Source organism: Dendrobates tinctorius, unplaced genomic scaffold (genome assembly GCF_039654945.1).
Source record: "Dendrobates tinctorius isolate UK_male_01 unplaced genomic scaffold, ASM3965494v1 ptg000154l, whole genome shotgun sequence".
Lineage (NCBI taxonomy): Eukaryota > Metazoa > Chordata > Amphibia > Anura > Dendrobatidae > Dendrobates > Dendrobates tinctorius.
The window spans coordinates 21,579,062-21,601,686 of NW_027361821.1; the positions used below are offsets into that span (position 1 = coordinate 21,579,062).

General features: G+C 41.8%; 1 protein-coding gene across 2 annotated transcripts in view; it reads right to left on the reverse strand.

The window, feature by feature from the left end:
- DCX (doublecortin) overlaps positions 1-22,218 on the reverse strand; it is a 174,212-nt gene extending 151,994 nt beyond the window's left edge. The window contains exons 1-2 of one of the 2 annotated variants that reach the window (XM_073547660.1): positions 22,061-22,218; positions 11,362-11,745 (exon numbers count right to left, since the gene is read on the reverse strand). In XM_073547660.1, coding sequence (XP_073403761.1) covers positions 11,362-11,725 — 364 coding nt within the window. In that variant the 5' untranslated portion in view covers positions 11,726-11,745; positions 22,061-22,218. The remainder of the gene's footprint in view (positions 1-11,361; positions 11,746-22,060) is intronic. The other variant, XM_073547661.1, reaches the window with a different exon arrangement.
- Between the last annotated feature and the right edge of the window lie 407 nt (positions 22,219-22,625).

The following is a 22,625-nucleotide window of genomic DNA, read 5'->3' on the forward strand; positions in this document are numbered from 1 at the left end:
TAATCCTCTCGTGTGATACTGACTGCTGAGCCGTGTATCTAATCCTATCCTGCGTGATACTGTCTGCTGAGCCGTGTATCTAATCCTCTCCTCTGTGTTACTGACTGCTGAGCCGTGTATCTAATCCTATCCTGTGTGATGCTGTCTGCTGAGCCGTGTATCTAATACTATCCTGTGTGATACTGACTGCTGAGCCGTGTATCTAATCCTATCCTGTGTGATACTGTCTGCTGAGCCGTGTATCTAATCCTCTCCTGTGTGATACTGACTGCTGAGCCATGTATCTAATCCTATCCTGTATGATACAGTCTGCTGAGCTGTGTATCTAATCCTCTCTTGTGTGATACTGACTGCTGAGCCGTGTATCTAATCCTATCCTGTGTGATACTGTCTGCTGATCCGTTTATCTAATCCTATCCTGTGTGATACAGTCTGCTGATCCGTGTATCTAATCCTATCCTGTGTGATACAGTCTGCTGAGCTGTGTATCTAATCCTCTCTTGTGTGATTCTGACTGCTGAGCCGTGTATGTAATCCTATCCTGTGTGATACAGTCTGCTGATCCGTGTATCTAATCCTATCCTGTGTGATACTGAGAGCTGAGCTGTGTATCTAATCCTCTCCTGTGTGATACCGTCTGCTGAGCCGCATATCTAATCCTATCATGTGTGATACTGACTGCTGAGCCGTGTATCTAATCCTCTCCTGTGTGATACTGACACCTGAGCCGCGTATCTAATCCTATCCTGTGTGCTACTGTCTGCTGAGCCGTGTATCTAATCCTATCCTGTGTGATACTGACTGCGGAGCCGTGTATGTAATCCTCTCCTGTGTGATACTGACTGCTGAGCCGTGTATCTAATCCTATCCTGTGTGATGCTGACTGCTGAGCTGTGTATCTAATCCTTTCTTGTGTGATAGAATTAGATACACGGCTCAGCAGAAAGTATCACACAGGATAGGATTAGATACACAGCTCAGCAGACAGTAGCACACAGGAGAGGATTAGATACACGGCTCAGCAGTCAGTATCACTCATGATAGGATTAGATACACGGATCAGCAGACTATCATGAGTGATACTGACTGCGGAGCCGTGTATCTAATCCTCTCCTGTGTGATACGGACTGCTGAGCCATGTATCTAATCCTCTCCTGTGTGATACTGACTGCTGAGCTGTGTATCTAATCCTATCCTGTATGCTACTGTCTGCTGAGCTGTGTATCTAATCCTCTCTTGTGTGATACTTTCTGCTGAGCCATGCATCTAATCCTATCATGTGTGATAGTGACTGCTGAGCTGTGTATCTAATCCTATCATGTGTGGTACTGTATGCTGAGCTGTGTATCTAATCATATCCTGTGTGATACTTACTGCTGAGCCGTGTATCTAATCCTATCCTGTGAGATACTTACTGCTGAGCCCTGTAGCTAATCCTCTCCTGTGTGATACTGACTGCTGAGCCGTGTATCTAATCCTATCCTGTGTGATACTGACTGCTGAGCCGTGTATCTAATCCTATCCCGTGTGATACTGCTCTCCTGAAATACTCTGTGCTGCTGTCACCCTGCTGGTTTTATGTGCGATCTACATGGTGGTATTGTGTATGATCTATATGGCGGTATGATGTGTGAAGTATATGGCGGCATTATGTGTGAAATATATGGCGGTATTATGTGAGAACCCTATGGCAGTATTATCTGCTAAAAGGGGACCCATTCTAGGGTGGTTCTGGCTGAGCACCTGCACACGGGTCAGGGGTAATAGTTAGGTGCAGTCAGGGGAGGGCTGGTGAGGCAGCTGAAGAGAAGGGTCTCATTTTTATCGTTACTATATGGCTACATTTCCCCCAGCCTGCTTCCCAGCGTCACCCCGGACTGCACCTGTCGCCTCGCTTTCACACATCGCCAGGACGGGATCTGAGGAGGGGAATGGGGTTCTGGATCAGAACAGGCCATCAATAAGCAGAAATGTTTCCTGGATTTCCGTGGTGCTGTCACCCTGCTCCTCCCCATATATCTGCCTCTGTGCCCCCCATAGACCAGCGCACTGCTCTCCTGAAATATTCTGTGCTGCTATCACCTTGCTCCCAGAATCCTTGCTGCCTGCCATCCTCGGTGACCGAGACCCCATTCCCCTCCTCAGATCCTGTCCTGGCGATGTGTGAAAGCGAGGCGCCAGGGGCCTGATATATGGCGGAAGGAGCAGGGTGACAGCAGCACAGAGTATTTCAGGAGAGCAGTGTGCTGGTCTATGGGGGGGGTCACAGAGGGAGATGTATGGGGGAAGGAGCAGGGTGACAGCAGCACAGAGTATTTCAGGAGAGCAGTGTGCTGGTCTATGGGGGGGTCACAGAGGGAGATGTATGGGGGAAGGAGCAGGGTGACAGCAGCACACAGTATTTCAGGAGAGCAGTGTGCTGGTCTATGGGGGGGGGGTCACAGAGGGAGATGTATGGGGGAAGGAGCAGGGTGACAGCAGCACAGAGTATTTCAGGAGAGCAGTGTGCTGGTCTATGGGGGGCACCCTGTTCGGTGCCAGGGATTGTACATAGAGCGCTGTGTTTTATACACATGGATGGACCGTCTTTCTGCTCGACAGAAATCCAGGAAACATTTCTGCTGATTGATGACCTGTTCTGATCCAGACTTTGCATGCAAAGACAGTCAGTAACTTTGCAGGCTCCATCAAAATGGCTGATCACTGTGTTCCTAAATGTCATCCTCTCTTTTCCCTTACCAAACACCCAGAAAGGAAGGAGAGGAGTGACATCACACCCATGTCAGCAGATTCCGCCCATAATTATTGCAGGGCAGTAATGTGAGCTAGTCGTACACTAGGTTTTTGTGCCAAATTTCAGTAGCTGCTCCCCCTAGTGTTAAAGAGTGGAAATGCCAAACTCTTTAAAAATATTTTTGATATTTTGCAAAATTAAAAACAAATGATAATATTTTTTAAGAAAATGTAAACATTAATTCTTTCTATTTTTTCAATTGCGGAAAAAAATTTTTTGGGATGGCACCTTCCCTTTAACCCCTTACTGCCATGTGACGTACTATCCCATACATGTGCCCTGGGACTTAATTCCTAGGGACGGGATAGTACGTCACAATGATCAGCGGCGCCCACGTGGTGAGCGCCGCTGATCGCGGACGGGTGTCAGCTGATTAACCCCTTGCACACCGCAATCAAACACGATCGCAGTGTGCTGGGGGTTAAAGGGAAGCATCGGCAGGGAGGGGGCTCCCTCCGTGCTTCCCTGAGCCCCCCACAGCAGCGCAATGTGCAGCGCTGCTGCGGGGGGCTCCATCCCTTCAGGTCCCCGAATCCAAGATGGTGACGGGGACCTTCGGGGGACTGCAGGTAGCTGGCCTCCTCAGTGCCTGCAAAGCGCCAAGTGCAGCTAACAAAAAAAAAAAAAAAGTGTAAAAGTATTTTTTTTTTTAAAAAAAATCGCTAAATAAAAAAAAAAAAATTCCCTAATAAATTCATTTTTTGGAAATAAAAAAACAAAAAAACAATAAAAGTACACATATTTGGTATCACCACGTCCGTAACGACCAGCCCTATAAAACTGTCCCATTATTTAACCCCTTTAGGGAACCCCTTAAAAAATAAAAATAAAAAACGAAGCAAAAAATAATGATTTATTATCATACCGCCGAACAAAAAGTGCAATAACGCGCGATCAAAAAGACGCATACAAATATCCATGGTACCGCTGAAAACGTCATCTCGCCCCGCGAAAAACGAGCCGCCATACAGCATCATCAGCAAAAAAATTAAGTTATAGCTCGCAGAATAAAGCGATGCAAAAATAATTATTTTTTATATAAAATTGTTTTCATTGCATAAAAGCGCCCAAGCATAAAAAAAGACCTAAATGAGGTATCGCTGTAATCGTACTGACCCGAAGAATAAAATCGCTTTATCAATTTTACCGCACGCGGAACGGTGTAAACGCACCCCCCAAAAGAAATTCATGAAACGCTGGTTTTTATTCATTCTGCGTCCCAAAAATCGGAATAAAAAGCGATCAAAAGATGTCACATGCCCGAAAATGATACCAATAAAACAGTCAACTCGTCCCGCAAAAAATAAGACCTCACATGACTCGGTGGGTCAAAATATGGAAAAATTGTAGCTCTCAAAATGTGGTGATGCAAAAACTATTTTTACAATAAAAAGCGTCTTTTAGCGTGCGACAGCCGCCAAACATAAAAACCCACTATAAATAGTAAATCAAACCCCCCGTTATCACCCCCTTAGTTAGGGAAAAATAATAAAATAAAAAAAATGTATTTATTTCCATTTTCCCCTTAGGGCTAGAGCTGGGGTTGGGGCTAGGGTTGGTGTTATAATTGGGGGGTTTCCACTGTTTGGGCACATCATGTGCTCTCGAAATGCAACATGGCGTCTGATCTCAATTCCAGCCAATTCTGCGTTGAAAAAGTCAAATGGTGCTCCTTCCCTTCCAAGCTCTGCCATGTGCCCAAACAGTGTTTTACCCCCACATATAGGGTATCAGCCTACTCAGGACAAATTGCAAAACAACTTTTGGGGTCCAATTTCTCCTGTTACCCTTAGGAAAATAAAAAATTGGGAGCAAAATTATCATTTTTGTGGAAAAAAACGATTTTTTCATTTTCACGCCCGGGCGTTATAAACTTCTGTGAAGCACTTGGGGGTTCAAAGTGCTCACCACACATCTAGATAAGTTCCTTAGGGGGTCTAGTTTCCAAAATGGGGTCAATTGTGGGGAGTTTCAATAGTTTAGGTACATCAGGGGCTCTCCAAACGCGACATGACACCCGCAGACCATTCCATCAAAGTCTGCATTCCAAAACGTCACTACTTCCCTTCCGAGCCCCGACGTGTGCCCATACAGTAGTTTTCTCCCACATATGGGGTATTAGCCTACTCAGGACAAATTGGACAACAACTTTTGGGGTCCAGTTTCTCCTGTTACCCTTGGGAAAATAAAAAAATTGGGGACTAAATGATCATGTTTGTGGAAAAAAAACGATTTTTTTATTTTCACGCCCAGGCGTTAGAAACTTCTGCGAAGCCCTTGGGGGTTCAAAGTGCTCACCACACATCTAGATACAGTAAGTTCCTTAGGGGGTCTAGTTTCCAAAATGGGGTCATTTGTGGGGGGTTTCTACTGTTTAGGTACATCAGGGGCTCTCCAAAAGCAACAGGACACCGGCAGACCATTCCATCAAAGTCTGCATTCCAAAACGTCACTACTTCCCTTCCGAGCCCTGACAGTAGTTTTCTTCCACATATGGGGTATCAGCGTACTCAGGACAAATTGGACAACAACTTTTGGGGTCCAATTTCTCCTGGTTCCCTTGGGAAAATAAAAAAAAAATTGGTGACTAAAAGATCATGTTTGTGGAAAAAATACGATTTTTTTATTTTCACGCCCGGGCGTTATAAACTTCTGTGAAGCACGGGGGGGTTCAAAGTGCTCACCACACATCTAGATAAGTTCCATGGGGGGGTCTAGTTTCCAAAATGGGGTCATTTGTTGGGGGTTTTCACTGTTCTGGTACATCAGGGGCTTTCCAAACGCGACATGGTGTCCGATCTCAATTCCAGCCAAAAAAAATAAAATGGCGCTGCTTCCCTTCCGAGCTCTGCCATGCGCACAAATAGTGGTTTACCCCCACATGTGGGGTATCAACGTACTCAGGACAAATTGCACAATAACTTTTAGGGTCCTGTTGCCCTTGGAAAAATAAGAATTGAGGGTGAAAAGATCATTTTTGTGGAAAAAAATATGATTTTTTAATAGTACGGCTGTACGTTATAAACTTCTGTGAAGCCCTTGTGGGTTCAAAGTTCTCACCACATATCTAGATAAGTTCCTTGGGGGGGGTCTAGTTTCCAAAATGAGGTCACTTGTGGGGGGTTTCCACTGTTTAGGTACATCAGGGGCTCTCCAAACGTGACATGGCATCCGATCTGAATTCCAGCCAATTTTGCATTCAAAAAGTAAAACGGCGCTCCTTCCCTTCTGAGCTCTGCCTTGCGCCGAAACAGTGGTTCCCCCCACATATCAGGTATCCGCGTACTCAGGACAAACTGCACAATAACTTTTGCAGTCCATATTCTCCTGTTACCCTTGGTAAAATAAAAAAAATTGAACCTGAAGTATTTTTTTTGTGAAAAAAAGTTAAATGTTCATTTTTTTTAAATATTCAAAAAAAATTCCTGTGATGCACCTGAAGGGTTAATAAACTTCTTGAATGTGGTTTTGAGCACCTTAAGAGGTGCAGTTTTTAGAATGGTGTCACTTTTGGGTATTTTCTATCATATAGACGCCTCAATGTGGCTTCAAATATGATGTGGTCCGTAAAAATAAAATGTTGTTGCAAAAATGAGAAATCGCTGGTCAACTTTTAACCGTTATTACTTCCTAACAAAAAAAAAATTTTGGTTCCAAAATTGTGCTGATGTAAAGTAAACATGTGGGAAATGTTACTTAAGTTTTTTGTGTGCCGTATTTCTGTGATTTAAGGGCATAAAAATTCAAAGTTGGAAAATTGCGAAATTTTCAAAATTTTCGCCAAATTTCCATTTTTTTCACAAACAAACGCAAGCTATTTGATTGAAATTTTACCACTAACATGAAGTACAATATGTCACGAGAAAAAATTGTCAGAATCACCGGGATCCATGGAAGCGTTTCAGAGTTATTATTTCTTAAAGGGACAGTGGTCAGAATTGTAAAAATTGGCCCGGTCATGAAAGTGCAAACCACCCTTGGGGGTTAAGGGGTTAAGTTGAACTTTTTTTGGTCCCTGCCTCTTTTTGACATGAAAGCCGCTACCTTACAACAGCTAATAACACAGGATCCTACATTCACAATTGGTGATGTCACAACTCCTCCTGCTTTCATGATAACACTAGCACAGGCTCATTAGATGCTTTAATACAAAAGATAGGGTCTATCTATTGCTGCTAATATACATTTGGATTCCTTAGGCCAGGTTCACATAGCGTAACAGCCCGTTCAACACATAGCGTTGACGGACTGCGTTAGCGCTATAGCATAACGCGATATGTGTTAGCGCTATAGCATAACGCGATATGCGTTATGCTATACCGCTAGCGCTGATGGAGCCTCAGACGCTGCAGTCTGGGTCCGAGGCTCCGTCAGTGAATAACGGCACGTCGTGAACGTATGCCGCTTTACAGCATACGTCGCGATGCGCCACATAATGGGGGTCTATGGCGGCGTTAACGGACTGCCATAACGCAGTGTGACCCCAGCCTTAAAAGACAAGGAAGTATTATTCTAGAATAGCCTCAATGTCCAGCGTGAAAATTGAAAGCCTTCTCATTTTTATTTGCAGACTGTGAAGTGTAAGAAAAAATAAATAAAACTGGTAATGAAAAAAAATCTGACTTAAACATTAGGTCATTTACTGATTTACTCCTACAAGCCCCTGTGAATAGAGTTGTGATGATCATGCGATCCTCCATTCCATTCCTTCCTAACGGGAGTGCTGGTCTCGGCTATCTCTGGCGCTCTCATTAAGGTCACTTTCACACGTTCAGTATTTGTAGAGTTCTTTACCTCAGTATCTGTAAGCCAAAACCAGGAGTGGAACAATCAGAGGAAAGCTTAATAGAAACCCATCACCACTTCTGTATTTATCATCAACTCCTGGTTTTGGCTTACAGATACTGAGGTAAAATACTGACCAAATACTGAACGTGTGAATGTGGCCTTGGAATGAATTTAGCAGAGGGTGTTTAGAGAAACAAACTCTGTAGAACCCTGTCTGAAGGGAGCAGTGATCGAGCATGTGCAGATCTGCTCCTTCATTTTTCTGTTGTAAGGCCGGGGTCACACTAGCGATTAAATCGGACGAATGCAATGCGATAAAAAATCTCATTGCATCAAATGTTATTCTATGGTGCTGCTCTCATCATGCGATTTTTGATCAGATCCGATCCTCGGACCGAGACAATCGCAGCATGCTGCGATTGTCACCGATTCTCGGATCGGATTCGACAATACAAGTCTATGGGGGCGAGAAAAAATTGGACTAAAAACGGACCAGATGTGTGACTTGCGATAAAATCGCACCCGGTGTCCTTTAGCAAAAGCCGGCAATTCTTCCAATACAGTAAAATCACACTGACCGGTTAAATAAAGAATGAATAGATCTAGACACACACACACATATATACATACATACATATTTTATACATGTCATAGAGACACATTAATATATATATTACAAATTCATACAGTTCATCATAGCAGAATAGCCGCAGAAACATTTGCCGGCTTTTGTATAATTATTCTCCTTCCCGACATGAAATGACACATGGTTTACATATAGTTAACCATTTCATTTCATGTTTTTTTTGTTATGTCTATCACAATTAATTAGATGAGGGTTTGTGGGTAAAATTTTGGACTTGTAGGGGTTAATTTAAGGGGTTAATTCGTTGTATGAAATTGCAGGGACTCCTGCTGACGTCACTGAGGCTGCTCCAGTGACGTACCACTTACTGGGCTGCTTGGTGCAGTTTTGATAGAATCCGTTTTCTTTGTTTTAGATCTAGCAGTGCTCGGAATCCAGAGCTCTGTATAACCCTGCCCTCACCACTGATTGACAGCTTCATGTGTACATTATGCATGGTCAGCAATCTGCTAATCAGTGATGGCAGGGTTACTCAGATTAGCTGCACTGCCTGCACGTGAGACCTAATAGTGTAGTGATAATCTCCTTCTAATAAAACACTGATTGTATTGAAACTACAGCAAGTGGCATCGCTGGAAGCAGGGTCTCTGCTACTACATTATGCTGCTCTCAGATTAAATAGCAAAAACTTGCTGACAGATTCCTTTTAACCTTGCCTATTTTACTTACAGGGTTTAATAGAACTCTGTTCTTGGGGTCGCTGAGATCTCAGTGATCTACCCTCCCAGAGATCATGGATAGGGAAATGCTTATAAACTAGATACAAAACCTTTAACCCCTTAAGGCCATGTTTAGTTATGTTTTTATTTTTTCCCCTCCTTTTTCAATTGGCCATAAATATTTTTTTTTTTTCTGCCGATACAGACATATGAGTGATTGTTTTTTGTGGGACGAATTCTAGATTTGAATGACATCATTCATCCTATCATGTAGGCAAAGGCAAAATAGCAAAAAAAAATTCTAAGTAGTGGGAAATTTTGAAAAATAAATGCAAATCCGCCATTTTTTTTAGTTTTAGCTCTATTTTTACAGAATTAATTGTGCAGTAAAAATTACATGTAAACATGAGGTCATGGTGTAATACCACATATATATATATATATATATATATATATATATATATATATATATATATATATTTACTAATGGGTTTTGTTTGTAGAATTTCACCTGATATCTTGATCTATAAAAAGGGCATAGGGGTGTTTATCTAAACGCAATATTATCTTGCTGTAATTTACTTTATATTTGAGATGTCTGCAGCATGTGTCAGTGCCTTGGCTTTTTAGCTAATTTCACATTGTGGTGTTTTGCTTTCCTCATCTGTATGCTTTTTTATAATAAAGAATTTTTTTATGGATTTTTCATAATAACTTTGGACTTGTGATTGCTTTTTCTGTTTCGTGTTTATATATATATATATATTTTTTTTTTAAAATATTTTAGTGGTGAAAAAATATTCTGAACTTAAAAAAAAAATAAGGTTTGTGTATTTTTCTGTCAATTGGGCTGTATTATGGTTTATTTTGTGTGTGGTGAGCTGGTGCTGTTGTTCTTAACCTTTTGAGGTACATACTATGTGGATTGACTTTTATTACATTTTTGTGGGTGGTGCAGTGACTAAAAATTAAATTTTTTCCTTTACGCAGCACGGTGGCTCAATGGTTAGTGCTGTAGTCTTGCGAAGCTGGGGTCCTTGTTTCAGATCCCACCAAAGTCAACATCTGCAAAGAGTTTGTAGGTCCTCCCAGTGTTTGTGTGTGTGTCTTTTTACGCTGGTACATGTAAAATGGGATTTATCATAGATTGCGGGTTTGTAATTGCATTGCATGGTGCATTAATATAGGGTGGCCAAGGCTTGGGACAAAAGTCTGCTGTCATTTTATATGACTGCAGACTGATGAATTTTGATAGCAAGTGGTGCGCATGCTCTCGCGATTACCCGGAATTCCCAGGGTGAGCGAGTGGTCACGGGTTCACATGGATATGATTTGGGTTCTTGCGGCCACATGACGACTAGACTCATCTGGCTTCTTTCATTTCACTTCTATTGAGAGAATGTGAATGACTCTAGTTGGAACGGGACCACAATATGGAAATTGCACATCTGCTTGCATCGGTAATGCCAGGGAATCATTGTCGTGCGAGCACTCATGCTGTCACAATTCGGAGGTCTGCAGTCACATATAGTGTCCTGGAATCCACCTTTCACAATATAAAATGAAATACAATACAACAATGTCCCCCATGAATTACTTGAATAGACAACATGTGTTTTCCGTACAGATGGCTGTACACATTATATAAATGCTGGCCAACTTCTCTATTAATATGCACAGCCATCTCTGCTGAACACGCAAGTTGTTTTACCAGACAACGAGTGTCTGCCAGGCAATTCAGACTAGTGGCACTTATCTCTAGAAAAACAATCAAATCAGCAAGACAAATCCAACCTCTTAGACCACGGTTTACATTGGCTGTTGGAGGACGGTCTGGAAGCCTCATATACATTGGATTAAACTGCACTTCTTGAGCAAGGGGATCTTTATAGGAGATTATAGATAGATGATCGATAGGGTATGTTCCCAAGATGCCATCATAATGTGCTAATTTTGCCCACATTTTCTAAAATCACTGCAAAACTGCCACATTTTGGAAACAATTTTAAAAACTTAGGACAAAAACTCTGCATTTTTACAGCGATTTTGGAAAATCGTGGGAGAAAACGTAGCAAATTTATCACGATTTAGGAAAATAGTGGAAAAAATAATGCAAGAAATGATTTACGATGCAGACGCTTTAGGACTAGACGGCACAGCGACTATGTGCTGCTAGGCAACAGGAGAGATTGATTCAGCAGATCTGACGGGGGAGGTGTGAGCTCGGAATATGGCACCTCAGGAGAGGAGGAGGTTCCACTACGGCTGTGGGGCTGAATTACTTCTGCTAACGCATTTTGGTATAAAAAGGCTGAATTTAACATATATTCCGCCAGTTTATTTTGAACTTGTATAAAGTATTGTGGTATCATAGGATATAATGTGATTCATATGGAGAAGTAAAATATATTTCAGCCAAAATATTACTTTTTTTATATAAATGTCATATAGAAGGTAAGAAAATCTAAACCCACCTTCCTCCAGTTCATCCATACTGGAAATTTTGTTGATTCCATCGATGGTGTAAATGTAGCGAACGCCCTGGGGCAAATTAATATTATCAGAGAGTGACCTGGTGAGGTCAGCCAGCAGGGCATCAAAACTTCGGAATCGGTCAGGAGACACGGCATACACTATTCCCTTGAAATATCGATCTCCATTACGGTAGAAGCGGACCTTTTTAGCCTTCTTCTCGTTGCTGAGAGCTTGCAAAGTACGGGTTCTGTAAAAACTGCAGTGGGCGCTGTGTGTAGGACTGGGCAATCCGTTCATTCGAGATGTTCGTGCATTCCTGGAAGTCTTATCCCTTTCATCAAAGTGACCAAATTCGAGCTCCATGTCTTAGCGCCTCTGGAGACCTAAAAGAGTCATTCATGCAGAGATGAGAATGTTTCTACCGTGTCTCGCCCAGAGATACTACAAAACAGGGCAATCCCCTTGTAACATTAATAATTCCTTTTACTTGTTACTGGCACACATTCTCATGTTACTCAAAGTTTGTAAATAATTTATACCAAAAGTGACTCAACTGAGGCATGGGGGAAAGCAGGGATTGCTAATTGAGACAAACAGCAGCCATAACACCTGAGCCCATGCAGATCCCGGGCATTGTCTGGTCCTCAAAGATTAATGAGCTTAGTTTATTGCTGCAAAGGTGACACTTTGTCTGAGGATTTTTGTCCTAAATAGAATTTTATAGGATTAATTCCAATAACCACAAGAAAAACAGAATGGAGGGCGATTCTTGGGATATTTCACTTATAGATACAGTTACAGTAAATTTTCTCATAGGGGGTCTACTACAGTATTAAAAGGGGTCCTTTCACTGGATATTTAATTTAAACCGACTACCCTATTTTTCGGACTATAAGACGCACCCTAAATTTTCAGATGGATAATAGAGGAAAAAAAAATGCATCAAATGGGGGTCCTTCTTACAGTCCAAATTCAGCTTACCGGGAGGAGAGGGGGGTAATTGGCAGCGCTGGTGCAGTAAGTGGTCCGACTCTGAAGGGAGATGATATGACTTCCATCCTAGACTGGTGCAGCAGGTTCGGTGGTGGTCGATGGTACGGGGGCTTCACCAACATTTTGTGAAAGCCCGGAGCCCCCACACGTCCATTGCTGCAATGCGGTGGCCTCCGGGACAATGGCCGCTGTAGGCAGCGTATGCACAGATTGAGATTTCGGCATCAAGATCTCATCTCCCAAGATTTCATCGCCAAGATCTCAATCTGCGCATGCGCCATCTCCAACAGCCATTTTCCTGGAGATCACAGCAATGGAAGTGTGCGGGGGTTCTGGGCTTTCACAACATGTCGGCGGAGCCCCACCCCACCACCGAACACCGCTAAATACTGCCGCACCAGTCTGGGATGGGAGTCATATCATCTCCCTGCAGAGTGGGACCACCGAACACCCCCTCTTCCCCGACCAGGGCCAGCAGAATCACCAAACTCCTGCTGCCACCACACTCCTGGTAACTATATTCCGACTACAAGATGCAGCCCCATTTTCCCCCAAAATTTGGGTGGGAAAAAGTGCGTCTCATAGTTCGAAAAATATGGTACCTCCTCCGATTGGAGATGTTTCACTTATTTTGGAAGTTTTTCTTCTTCTTCTTCTGTGCTCCTTTGTTGCAAAGTTATGTCCCTGGTAATAATGGTACAAATTTTCCCTTTAACCAACTGAGCGTGTCTTACAGAACTTCTCTGTGGGCGCTTGCTTTATACACCCAGTTGGTTGAAGGGAAAATTTGCACTATGATAACCAGGGGGCACAAGTTTGGAATAAATAGGCACAGCAGAAAAAGAAAAACTGTTCCAGAATCATCAGGGCAGCACCGATTGAACAAGGCACTCAGTAAAAACCCATTGAAAGGTCCCTTTTAGGTAAAAAATAACAAATAAACATTTTTCTATCGGTTTTGTGTTTGGTATACAGTCATATGTCTGTAAATTTCACACTATATTACAGTAATTACCCTACATCAGGGACGGACATATCAGTGGTGCAGCCGCACAGGGGCCCAATAGGTAAGGGGGCAATGTCTACCTCCAAAGCAGGGGGATTTGTGCATTAGGATGAGCTATTGGACTGCAAAAGGCCCTTTCATTGTTCTTGCACAGGACCCTCTTCTCTCTGTGTCCTGTGTGCCCTACATAATCTAATTCAAACACAATTTCATAAACACCCCCTTCTAGAAAAACAATAGATAATTTTTGGTCCTGAAAATATTACATAATGATGTTATAATAGTAAGGCAGCCTCCTGCAACACTTAAGCCTACTCACAAACATAAGTTAAAAAGCATGGCATCTATACTTAAAGGGAATGTATCATCTGAAAATTACCTATTTTAAATCAGCTTGTGGAGTTAAAAGTACTTAAAGAATGACTATTGTTTTAAAATGTTACAATCAGTATAAAAAAATAGCAATTTTCCCACTGGTTATTTGGGGCTCTTTAGACTCCTGTTCCTTTAAAAGATGACTTTCCAGAAGTCTCATTATCATCACAGGCAGGATAAAAGTGACAGGTATTCCCTTTATACACAGCTGATAACACATTATCCACCACTCTCAATGGACAATGGCATCGGAGTTAATCTATTAACACAAAAGTACAGGTGGATTTCCTGAAAGAACAGCAAGAATAAGTGTAGAAAAGCACACTGGCCAGGGTGACAGCTGCAAGATTTCTCTTTTATCTCGCTGTCATATACTGTATAGTACCTGAAGTGATCAGGAAATTACATTCTGTTAACAGATTGAGGATATTATGGGTATTTGGATTTTGGACTTATCCTGCCTTATGGACCAGTGCCTTATTATGGGATTGCTAGGTTTTGTAATAATAGAAATACATGTATTGATGATTTTTTAAAGAAGTCCCATAATATACAGAACATAGTGTATGAGGAAGGAAACACCAAAGCAACCACTACAATTGTATAGACACAAATAGGACTCATCTAAAAGTATACAATCCCTTTAAATCCATTGTGGCAGGCAGTATTTGAGCACTAGGCAGAATGTAATGAATGTGTATAAGACCCGCCTGCTTTTTCACCATGACACAGACAGCTGACAGCTTGTGTTAATTGCCAGGAACTTCATAACCGTACCAAATGTTTATGTCACTACATTACAGTTTCAAGATGATATAAAATCAGAAAATAAAAAATATTAAAAAAAAATCAGTAAAACAGTTATAGTAATGTTCCCAATAATGCTGAATATAAGTATAGGAACTGGAGGTCTAACTTCTTACTTGTTCTGTGTTTTCGGGAACATGACAGCTGATTCATGTTGCTAGACCCATGTGCATCATGAATCAGCTCCTTACTGCATTATTGCAGCTATAGAAGTTTAAGGCTGTGTGCACACGATGCAGATTTGCAGCGGTTCCGCAGCGGATTTTACCGCGCAGAAACGTTGCATTTCTGCATTGTGATGTACAGTAGCCTTTAAATCAATGTAAAAAAAAAAAACGCTGTGCAGACGCTGCAGATTTTTCCGCGCGGTTTTCCCACGGTACAAAATCCGCAGCATGTTACTTTTGTGCGGTTTTCCATCTCCCCTGTCACCAAATCTGCAGGGGGAAAACCGCGATGGAAAACCGCACAAAAACCGCATGAAAAATGGAAGAAATCCGCAGGAAAAATGCAGGTCATTTGACCTGCGGATTTCTTCCATTCTGCACGGAAAAATTCGCAGGTCCAAAAAGTACGTCTGCACTCAGCCTAACTCTTAAAGACGTTGTCCAGTCTCAGGGTACAAGTCTGCGGTCACGCAATGTGACTGTATACTTGTGAATCCTCACATCGTGCGCACTGCGTGCTGTGAGGAATGGATTCTCTGGCGCCGGCGGATGCGTGAACACAAATATGTGATTTGCATACTTGAAGTCACGTGCCGACTAAATGGTGCGTGGCCTCGCTAATAGAATTTGCTCGGATTCGGTTCCGAATTTGATCGGAATTGAATATTGTTTTTGCAATATTCGTTGAACACAGCCGAACATCATTAGAGTCAATGGGAGTAGAAATTACCGAATATATTCGGAACCGATCATAAGACAAACATTCGTCACGAATATTGTTTGAATATGGCTCGAATATGTCAAAATCAAATTCGGGGCCAAAATCCAAACAAATTCACTCATCTCTACTCGCTAAAAGGACATATATTGTGCGTGGTTTGACACAGTCTAGTTGGAATGTGGCCAGGAGTATGCAAATTACATACTTGCGGTCACAGGACCGCCCACTCCCGGTGCTGGAGAATCCTGACAGCGCACAGTGCGCACAATGTGAGGATTTACTAGTCTCCAGTCACATAGTGACTGCAGACTTGTATCCCTTTAAATATTGTGGTGCAAACATAGATTTACAGGCCGACCAGCAGCCATGTTTCGTGAATGACTAGTGCAAGTGGTAGACCCTGTCTTCTTTTCTGCTGATCTGCTCTTCAAAACTGATAGTTCTTTCCTTATGTGTAAGAAGAGGGTGAGACCTGTCACTCTTGGGGAGCAAACGTGGAGAAGCTGCCGGAACATCTTAGACGCATGGTCCTCAACCGGCTTGTACTTGTTTGATTTCTCTGAAATATGCAGTGTTTACAGTAATACATACATGGCTGTATAATGCTGTCTATGGTTCAACCAACATGAATCTGCTGTCAGGTTCTTTTCAAGGTTATGGCCCAAAATTCTGGGTATCATTTCACCTGCATCATCATATAGTACATCATCATCACGAAACAATCACTGACCTCAGGGAGACCAGTCAAAGAAAACACTGCGGCAGCCGGCAAAGGCGCTCAATCAGTGAAATCCTAGGTGCATTGCTCCCATCATATAGTACATGTAAAGTTGCTGCAAATTTATTGTCACGTCCCGTTCCATCAGTAATGACAGTGGTCTATAGCGTGGGAGAGAGAGAGCCGCCTCTTACCTGCTGATGTCATGCCACAACAAAGACGTCACGCCAGAATGGCTAATCAAAAGAAGGTGCCACGGACATCAGCAGTGGCCACAGACCACTCTCACGGGCAATGGAGTGGGCACCAAGTGCTAATAATTGGCACCAACTCTACAAGGGCAGGGCTCAAATATGGATCCACCGTATATCATAAAGCCAGAACTGGCACTCCTTTTTAAGATGCAATAAGCATTTCTCCAGCAAATTATCGCCACACCGCCATCTCTGCTCCCTCAGTGTTACCAGCTTCTCTCTGACTTTCTTATCACAATCTATATCTAATGAAGGTCTTATTATACAAAGGGGAAACGTCATATGGAGGATACTGGATTACTAATTGCAAATAAAACACTTAATGCATCTTAGAAAGCAGAGGCAATTTCTTCATCATCAAATAGTATACGAGCGGATCCTGCAAGCAGCTGACGTGATCGCTGTATCCTTTTAGGAGTTGTGACAGAAGTGTGATCACCATTAAATTCTCTTCCCAAACCTTGATTTTCTATGCAGCATTGTTTTAAAGTTTGCCTATAAAAATGCTTTTATCAAGCGCAGTTGATAGCGTGTCTCACGAGTCATCTCCATGAATCGGTTTCAGTCTATCAGAAGCCACCACATTTCCGAAATATAAAAGACACTCCCAGCACATGTGGCATGATGTCATCTATTTGATTCTGCCGCAGCCTTAGTCGACACAAAAGAATCAGTTGCCATGGCTGAGAGATGCAACAAGAAAGCCAATTATCACATGGCATGTCCTGCAAGTCGTATGACCAAAGGCAAAGCTGCCAGCCAAGGCATCGTGTAAGAGAGGACATTCGGATGGGATTAGAGGACCTGTCTAAATCTAACATGATACTGTACGAATCCGGATTACATGACTCATTTCAGAAGGAAAAGACTAAATTCCCTGCCTAGCAATGAACATTATGTATTGCAGTAATGGCTGTGTATTGCAGGAATGCTCACTTTTCTGTATTTACAGCAGTAAGATGTCACTATTTTTAAACAAAAATGAAACAAAAAAGAATTTTGCTTAGAAATAAACAAAGTAAAATAAACTGTCCTATAAACTAAAACATTTGTAACATTAATCACCAATATGACCAAATTCATGTCTCTTTCACTAATGTTGAGTCACCATATTGCCAAGTAAATGCCACCATCAGGGCATTAAGAAAATATTAATATGTTTTATTTATTTCCCAAGTTATTCAGCAGACAAGATTTGACCATATTAGATAGCTTTTGTACCAAAGTCAGCACCACTGTTTTCCAATGGCTCAACATTGGTTGAGTTATGCAATTGTGGCCTCTACAATCAACCATCACATGGTCCATCTCATAAGATGATCTGTGCGGCTAGTTTTGACTATATTTTAATCAGATTTAAACTAATTTAGAGGTCTGACATGCCTGTCAATCAGCCATGATCTCCAAATAGATACCATTGATGGCTAATATTACTTGTCAAGTCAATGGCCACACATAGGTCATAAGGTTTGATAGTGGATATGTGTGTTATTTTAATATGTGTTACTTAAAGCGAAGCAATAAGTCTCTCCTGACTCGTCTGTTTAGCTATCCTTTTCTTTATTTTTGGCCTTCTACATAGTGCGATATTTCTGTTATTCCTCATAAAAATGTATGAATAAATTAAAGGGCTATTCCCATCTTCAAGATCGTATCCCAATATGTAGTAGGTGTAATAACAACAATATTAGGAAATACCTCCAATTAGAAATGTAGTATAGTTCTTCTGATTAGCTATGTCGCATACCCCATGTGCAGGCATTGCAGGACCTTAGGTATCCATGGTTATGATCACTAACAACTAGTTAACTGTCACTATATGAGTGGTCGTAACTGTGGATACCTAAGCTACAGCAATGCTCTGCACATTGGGTAAGCAACATAGCAAATCAGACGAACTATACTACATTTCTAATTGGAGGTATTTGCTAATATTATTATTATTACACTTACTACATATTGGGATGGGATCTTGGAGATGGAAATACTCCTTTAAGTTACCATTTCTCTTGTCAAACAGCTACATAGTCATCAGCGATTGCAGACTGTCAGACTGTATAGGGGCTCACACCACCAGATGTTAATTTATTCATACATTTCTAAGAGAAATAATATAGGAACGGTATAACACTGTATTCTAAGAAAAGATGTCCAAGACTTATTATATTATAGGGAATACATTATTTTCCTAAAACAGACATGACAGAGGAGCTGACGTGTATAAGGTAGCCCATAATTATTTAATAGCTAATTTGGCCAACTTTCGCCATCAACCCAAATTCCCCCAATAACAGCCTCATGGAACGTTAGCTCAATAGAGTAAGAGAAGATGAGCAGCTGTCAGATCTATGTGACGCAGGTCATCCCCAGGGAAATATTTTCTTCCATGACAGGCCTCAGACAGGCCCTATAGACATTAGACTGCAGACAGAAGATTGCACTAAAGTCGAATGTTTCTGAGCAGTTTATGGACTGGCTTTACACCGTAGCTGTAGACCTTGAACTTGGAACTCTTATTACCAAAAAGGTATCGCTCTCTGTAAATTGCTAACTAGTAAGTGGTCTTTATCCTGCAATGTCAAAAGTATGACTAAAATGTTGAAAAAAGTTGGAAACATGTTGATGGTAATCCGATGATTGGTGAAAAATGTAATCTCTGGCAAAATTGGAGTACGGTATTTATCCAGAAGCTTTACACACTTCTTCATAAAGTTTCTGACTATTTCCAAGTCCTGTCTGGCCATTTTTGTGATTGGGATTAAAACATGTGTAGATCCAGAGTGGTCAATGACATAAAGAACAAGACCTGTGAGAGCACACACAGTACTTTCAGACTGGCTGCCAGGAGGAGAACGTTGTGTGGTGGAATCCAGCTCTGAATCGTGTGCCAGAAAAGGGGGAACTCTCCTAAAAACCACCTGATTAAGAAGCTCAACCCTTTATTGAAAGAGGTTTCCCCATCTTATGAAATAATGTAATATCACTAGGAGATGCCACCACTAGGTGGAGTCCCGAGTTATTAGAATGAGGGGGGCCCAGAGAAGGTCTAGCCCTGTATCAAAAAATAGAAAAGTTGTATATCGTCTCAACAACTGCTGAAAAATGCCTTGAATCGAGGTGTGGTGCACGGAAGCTCCAGACTGACTTCTGGGTGTAGATATAGCAGCAAAATGGAAAAATTCAGCATCCGCAGGAAATGAGATAAGTATATTAATACATTATTTTAATAGCAACATAGTTTAAAAAGGGAAAAATTAAAAGTCAAAACTCAGGGGATTGTGTAGTTAGTTAGTTAACTAGCTACGTTACCCCCACATCGCCATAACTAGCCCTGTATCCCCTTTTCTGCACTGTGGTACTCCTGGCTCCCAACAATGCAGAAAACTACAGCTGTTCACTCAAATGGGACTGTACCACAGTTCCCTACACCACCACTGTACAGCAGAAGTGAAGTGGGTACAACACTACAACACCAGCACTGTGTCCCCTTCCTCTTCAGGATCAGTAGGGTCCCAGAGGTTAGATACCCCCCAATCATGAAGTGATGGTATATCCTAAGAATGTGGTGCCAAGGCTTTATAATGTTGGAAAACCCCTTTAAAATCAGATTTTCTATGGCAGGTTTCACTATGTTCCCTGCATCCTTCTAATCTTCTTTGAGAGGACACCTCCTAGAAGACTATTTTCGATGCATCATCTTGCATGGTCCTCTCCAAGAGGTTTCACTGTATAGTCAGGATGACCTTTTAAGAAAACGTTCACTGCCCCATATGGTAGTATGTCACCATGCTAATGTTTGGATTACAATTGATGGGCAGCATGGTGACTCAGTGGTTAGCAGTGTTACTTTGCAGCACTGGGGTTCTGGGTTCAAATCTCACCAAGGACAACATCTGCAAGGAGTTTGTATGTTCTCCCTGTGGGTTCTCTGGTTTCTTCCCACACGCCAAAGACATAGTCATAGGGAATGCTGATTATGGGGACAGGGACGATGATGTCTGTAAGGTGCTGTGTAATTAATGGTGCTATATAAGTGAGTAAAATAAATAATAGTTGGTAGTGGGTTGAAGGGACACTCAGCCCAAAGTCTTACTCTTACACATTTTCTATAGAGTTTAATGCAAATAATGTCAGCCATGTCAGGGTTAGAAGAAGTAGCCCACAGTGTTCTTGAAGGGTTTTACTGATAGGTAGTGAAGGAAAATGTATGCCTCCATGATCACTAATGCATGTCACATACGTGCAGTGTAGAGTCCCTATGGTGGTCCACTGATTGCCTGTGAAGGTCAGCAGTCTGGAATAAGCATGGTGTCACCGTAGCTGCTTTGTAGATGGAGGATGGGTGTGTTTCCAACATGAATCCTGAAGGCCACCTTTCCTGAATGATGCCAATCCAGACACATGCACCTGACACTATTGTTCCTGCGATGCATACCAATAAAGCATGGGTTCACAGAGGCCATCTCCCAATAACAAAGGATTATTGATCAATAGCAGACACAGCTTTCCCTCACCCATATTAGCTCTCGCACATCTGTACTAGCCAAAACAAAAAAATGCACATATGATTTGATAGCCAAATTTAAAGAAATTATGTCTTTGTCCCGTTAAGTCACTATGGAAATGCACGGTCCAAAATTAGAGCCCGTATTTGATCTATAAAAGATAATAGTTCCTGAATCCGCTCTTTGTATTGTTAAAGGGCTGAGTATGTGACAAATGTACATGTGGGTTTATACAGACACATCTATTACATCCCGGTGAAGCACCATGCTGCAGAGAATGGGTGGAACAAGGCAACTGTTAACACATCCCATCTGCAGCATGCAATGTAAGAATGCCCAGAGAAGGGTCAATCCTGTATGACAATTGGCCTCTCCGATATGATCTACATGTTGTAGAAAAATATCAGCGACCTTCACCTCCCACTAACGTGCTGTGGGCTATAATACTATTTGGCAGCATTAACAATGGACGTCCACACCTTTCCATCCATTCATTGTCTCCATACTCTTTAATCACTAGGAAAATATTATTAAACCCCTTGATCTACAATCATATGGGGAGGATTGTAGACCAAGATTGATTTTTTTTGTTATTTTGGTAAATATTTACTCTTGTATATGTTAAATATTTGGTGTATAATGTGACATTTTATTACACAGTGGGTTTGCTATCACACATTAGGATTTTGTAGCATTTTTTTTTAGGATTTTTTTAACACCGTCATACACGTGCGCTGCATCTACTGAAATCTTTCGGCGTTCATCCTTATTTCGCGACTCGTCTGTTAAATGTGCAGTTTCCTTAACAACCACCCTTTACGATTGCCACCACACGGACCTGATCGCAGTCTGTCACCTATGTGACACCAGGGATGACAGCCCTCGCTAGATCTCCCCTATGCAGTCCCAGGCTTCCTATTAAAATTTACTCCGCACGCTATTAAAATGTGCGCGATATACGTGCTCCGAATACCAAGAGGCGCAACTAATAGCCAATCATTGATAATGAATGACTCGAATAAAGGAGGCGATCAGGATGCATGCAGTACATCGTAAGATGTGTCAATAGGCGCAGGTTCTGCTCTAGACATTTCCCACACTGCTCCCTAAAATGCACATGCAGGGATGTTACTGGAAAGCGCTGGTACTCACCCTGCTAGCACTGGTACAAGCTGAGGATGCTGTTGGAATGAAGGCTATTTCCAATCTGCCTTTGTTATCCCAGCTTCAAGCCAAAGGATTCCTGCCAGGGTGGGTGAGTCTGCTCCCTGGTCCTAGTGCCTAAAATGAGCAGACTCCTCCTGCTTTGGTTTAACCGCTTGTCTGCTGCTAAATTAACTCCTAACCTGCCTGCAGAATTCCCTGGCCCATCCCAATTTTATCCAACATCTACAATACCATACAGTCACTTTATCCCTTGTGTTTGTTCAGATATTATGTTACACCGTTCCTGAAGATGAGATCCGAGACGTCTTGATAATTGTTATGATGTTTACTGTCTATTTATCGGTAAGTATCGTAAATATAGATTCATTCTTTATGATTGCATTAAATAACGCTGGTATAAGACAACCGGATTACAGCTGAATTTTAGCATCTATATATTATAAACGCCTTAAACTCTGATGATCTAAGTTTAGTTCATGCAACTCTGAAAGAAACCTAACTCCCCCAATTAAGATTATGCAGGATTACTCATTCTCCTATAAAACAAAAC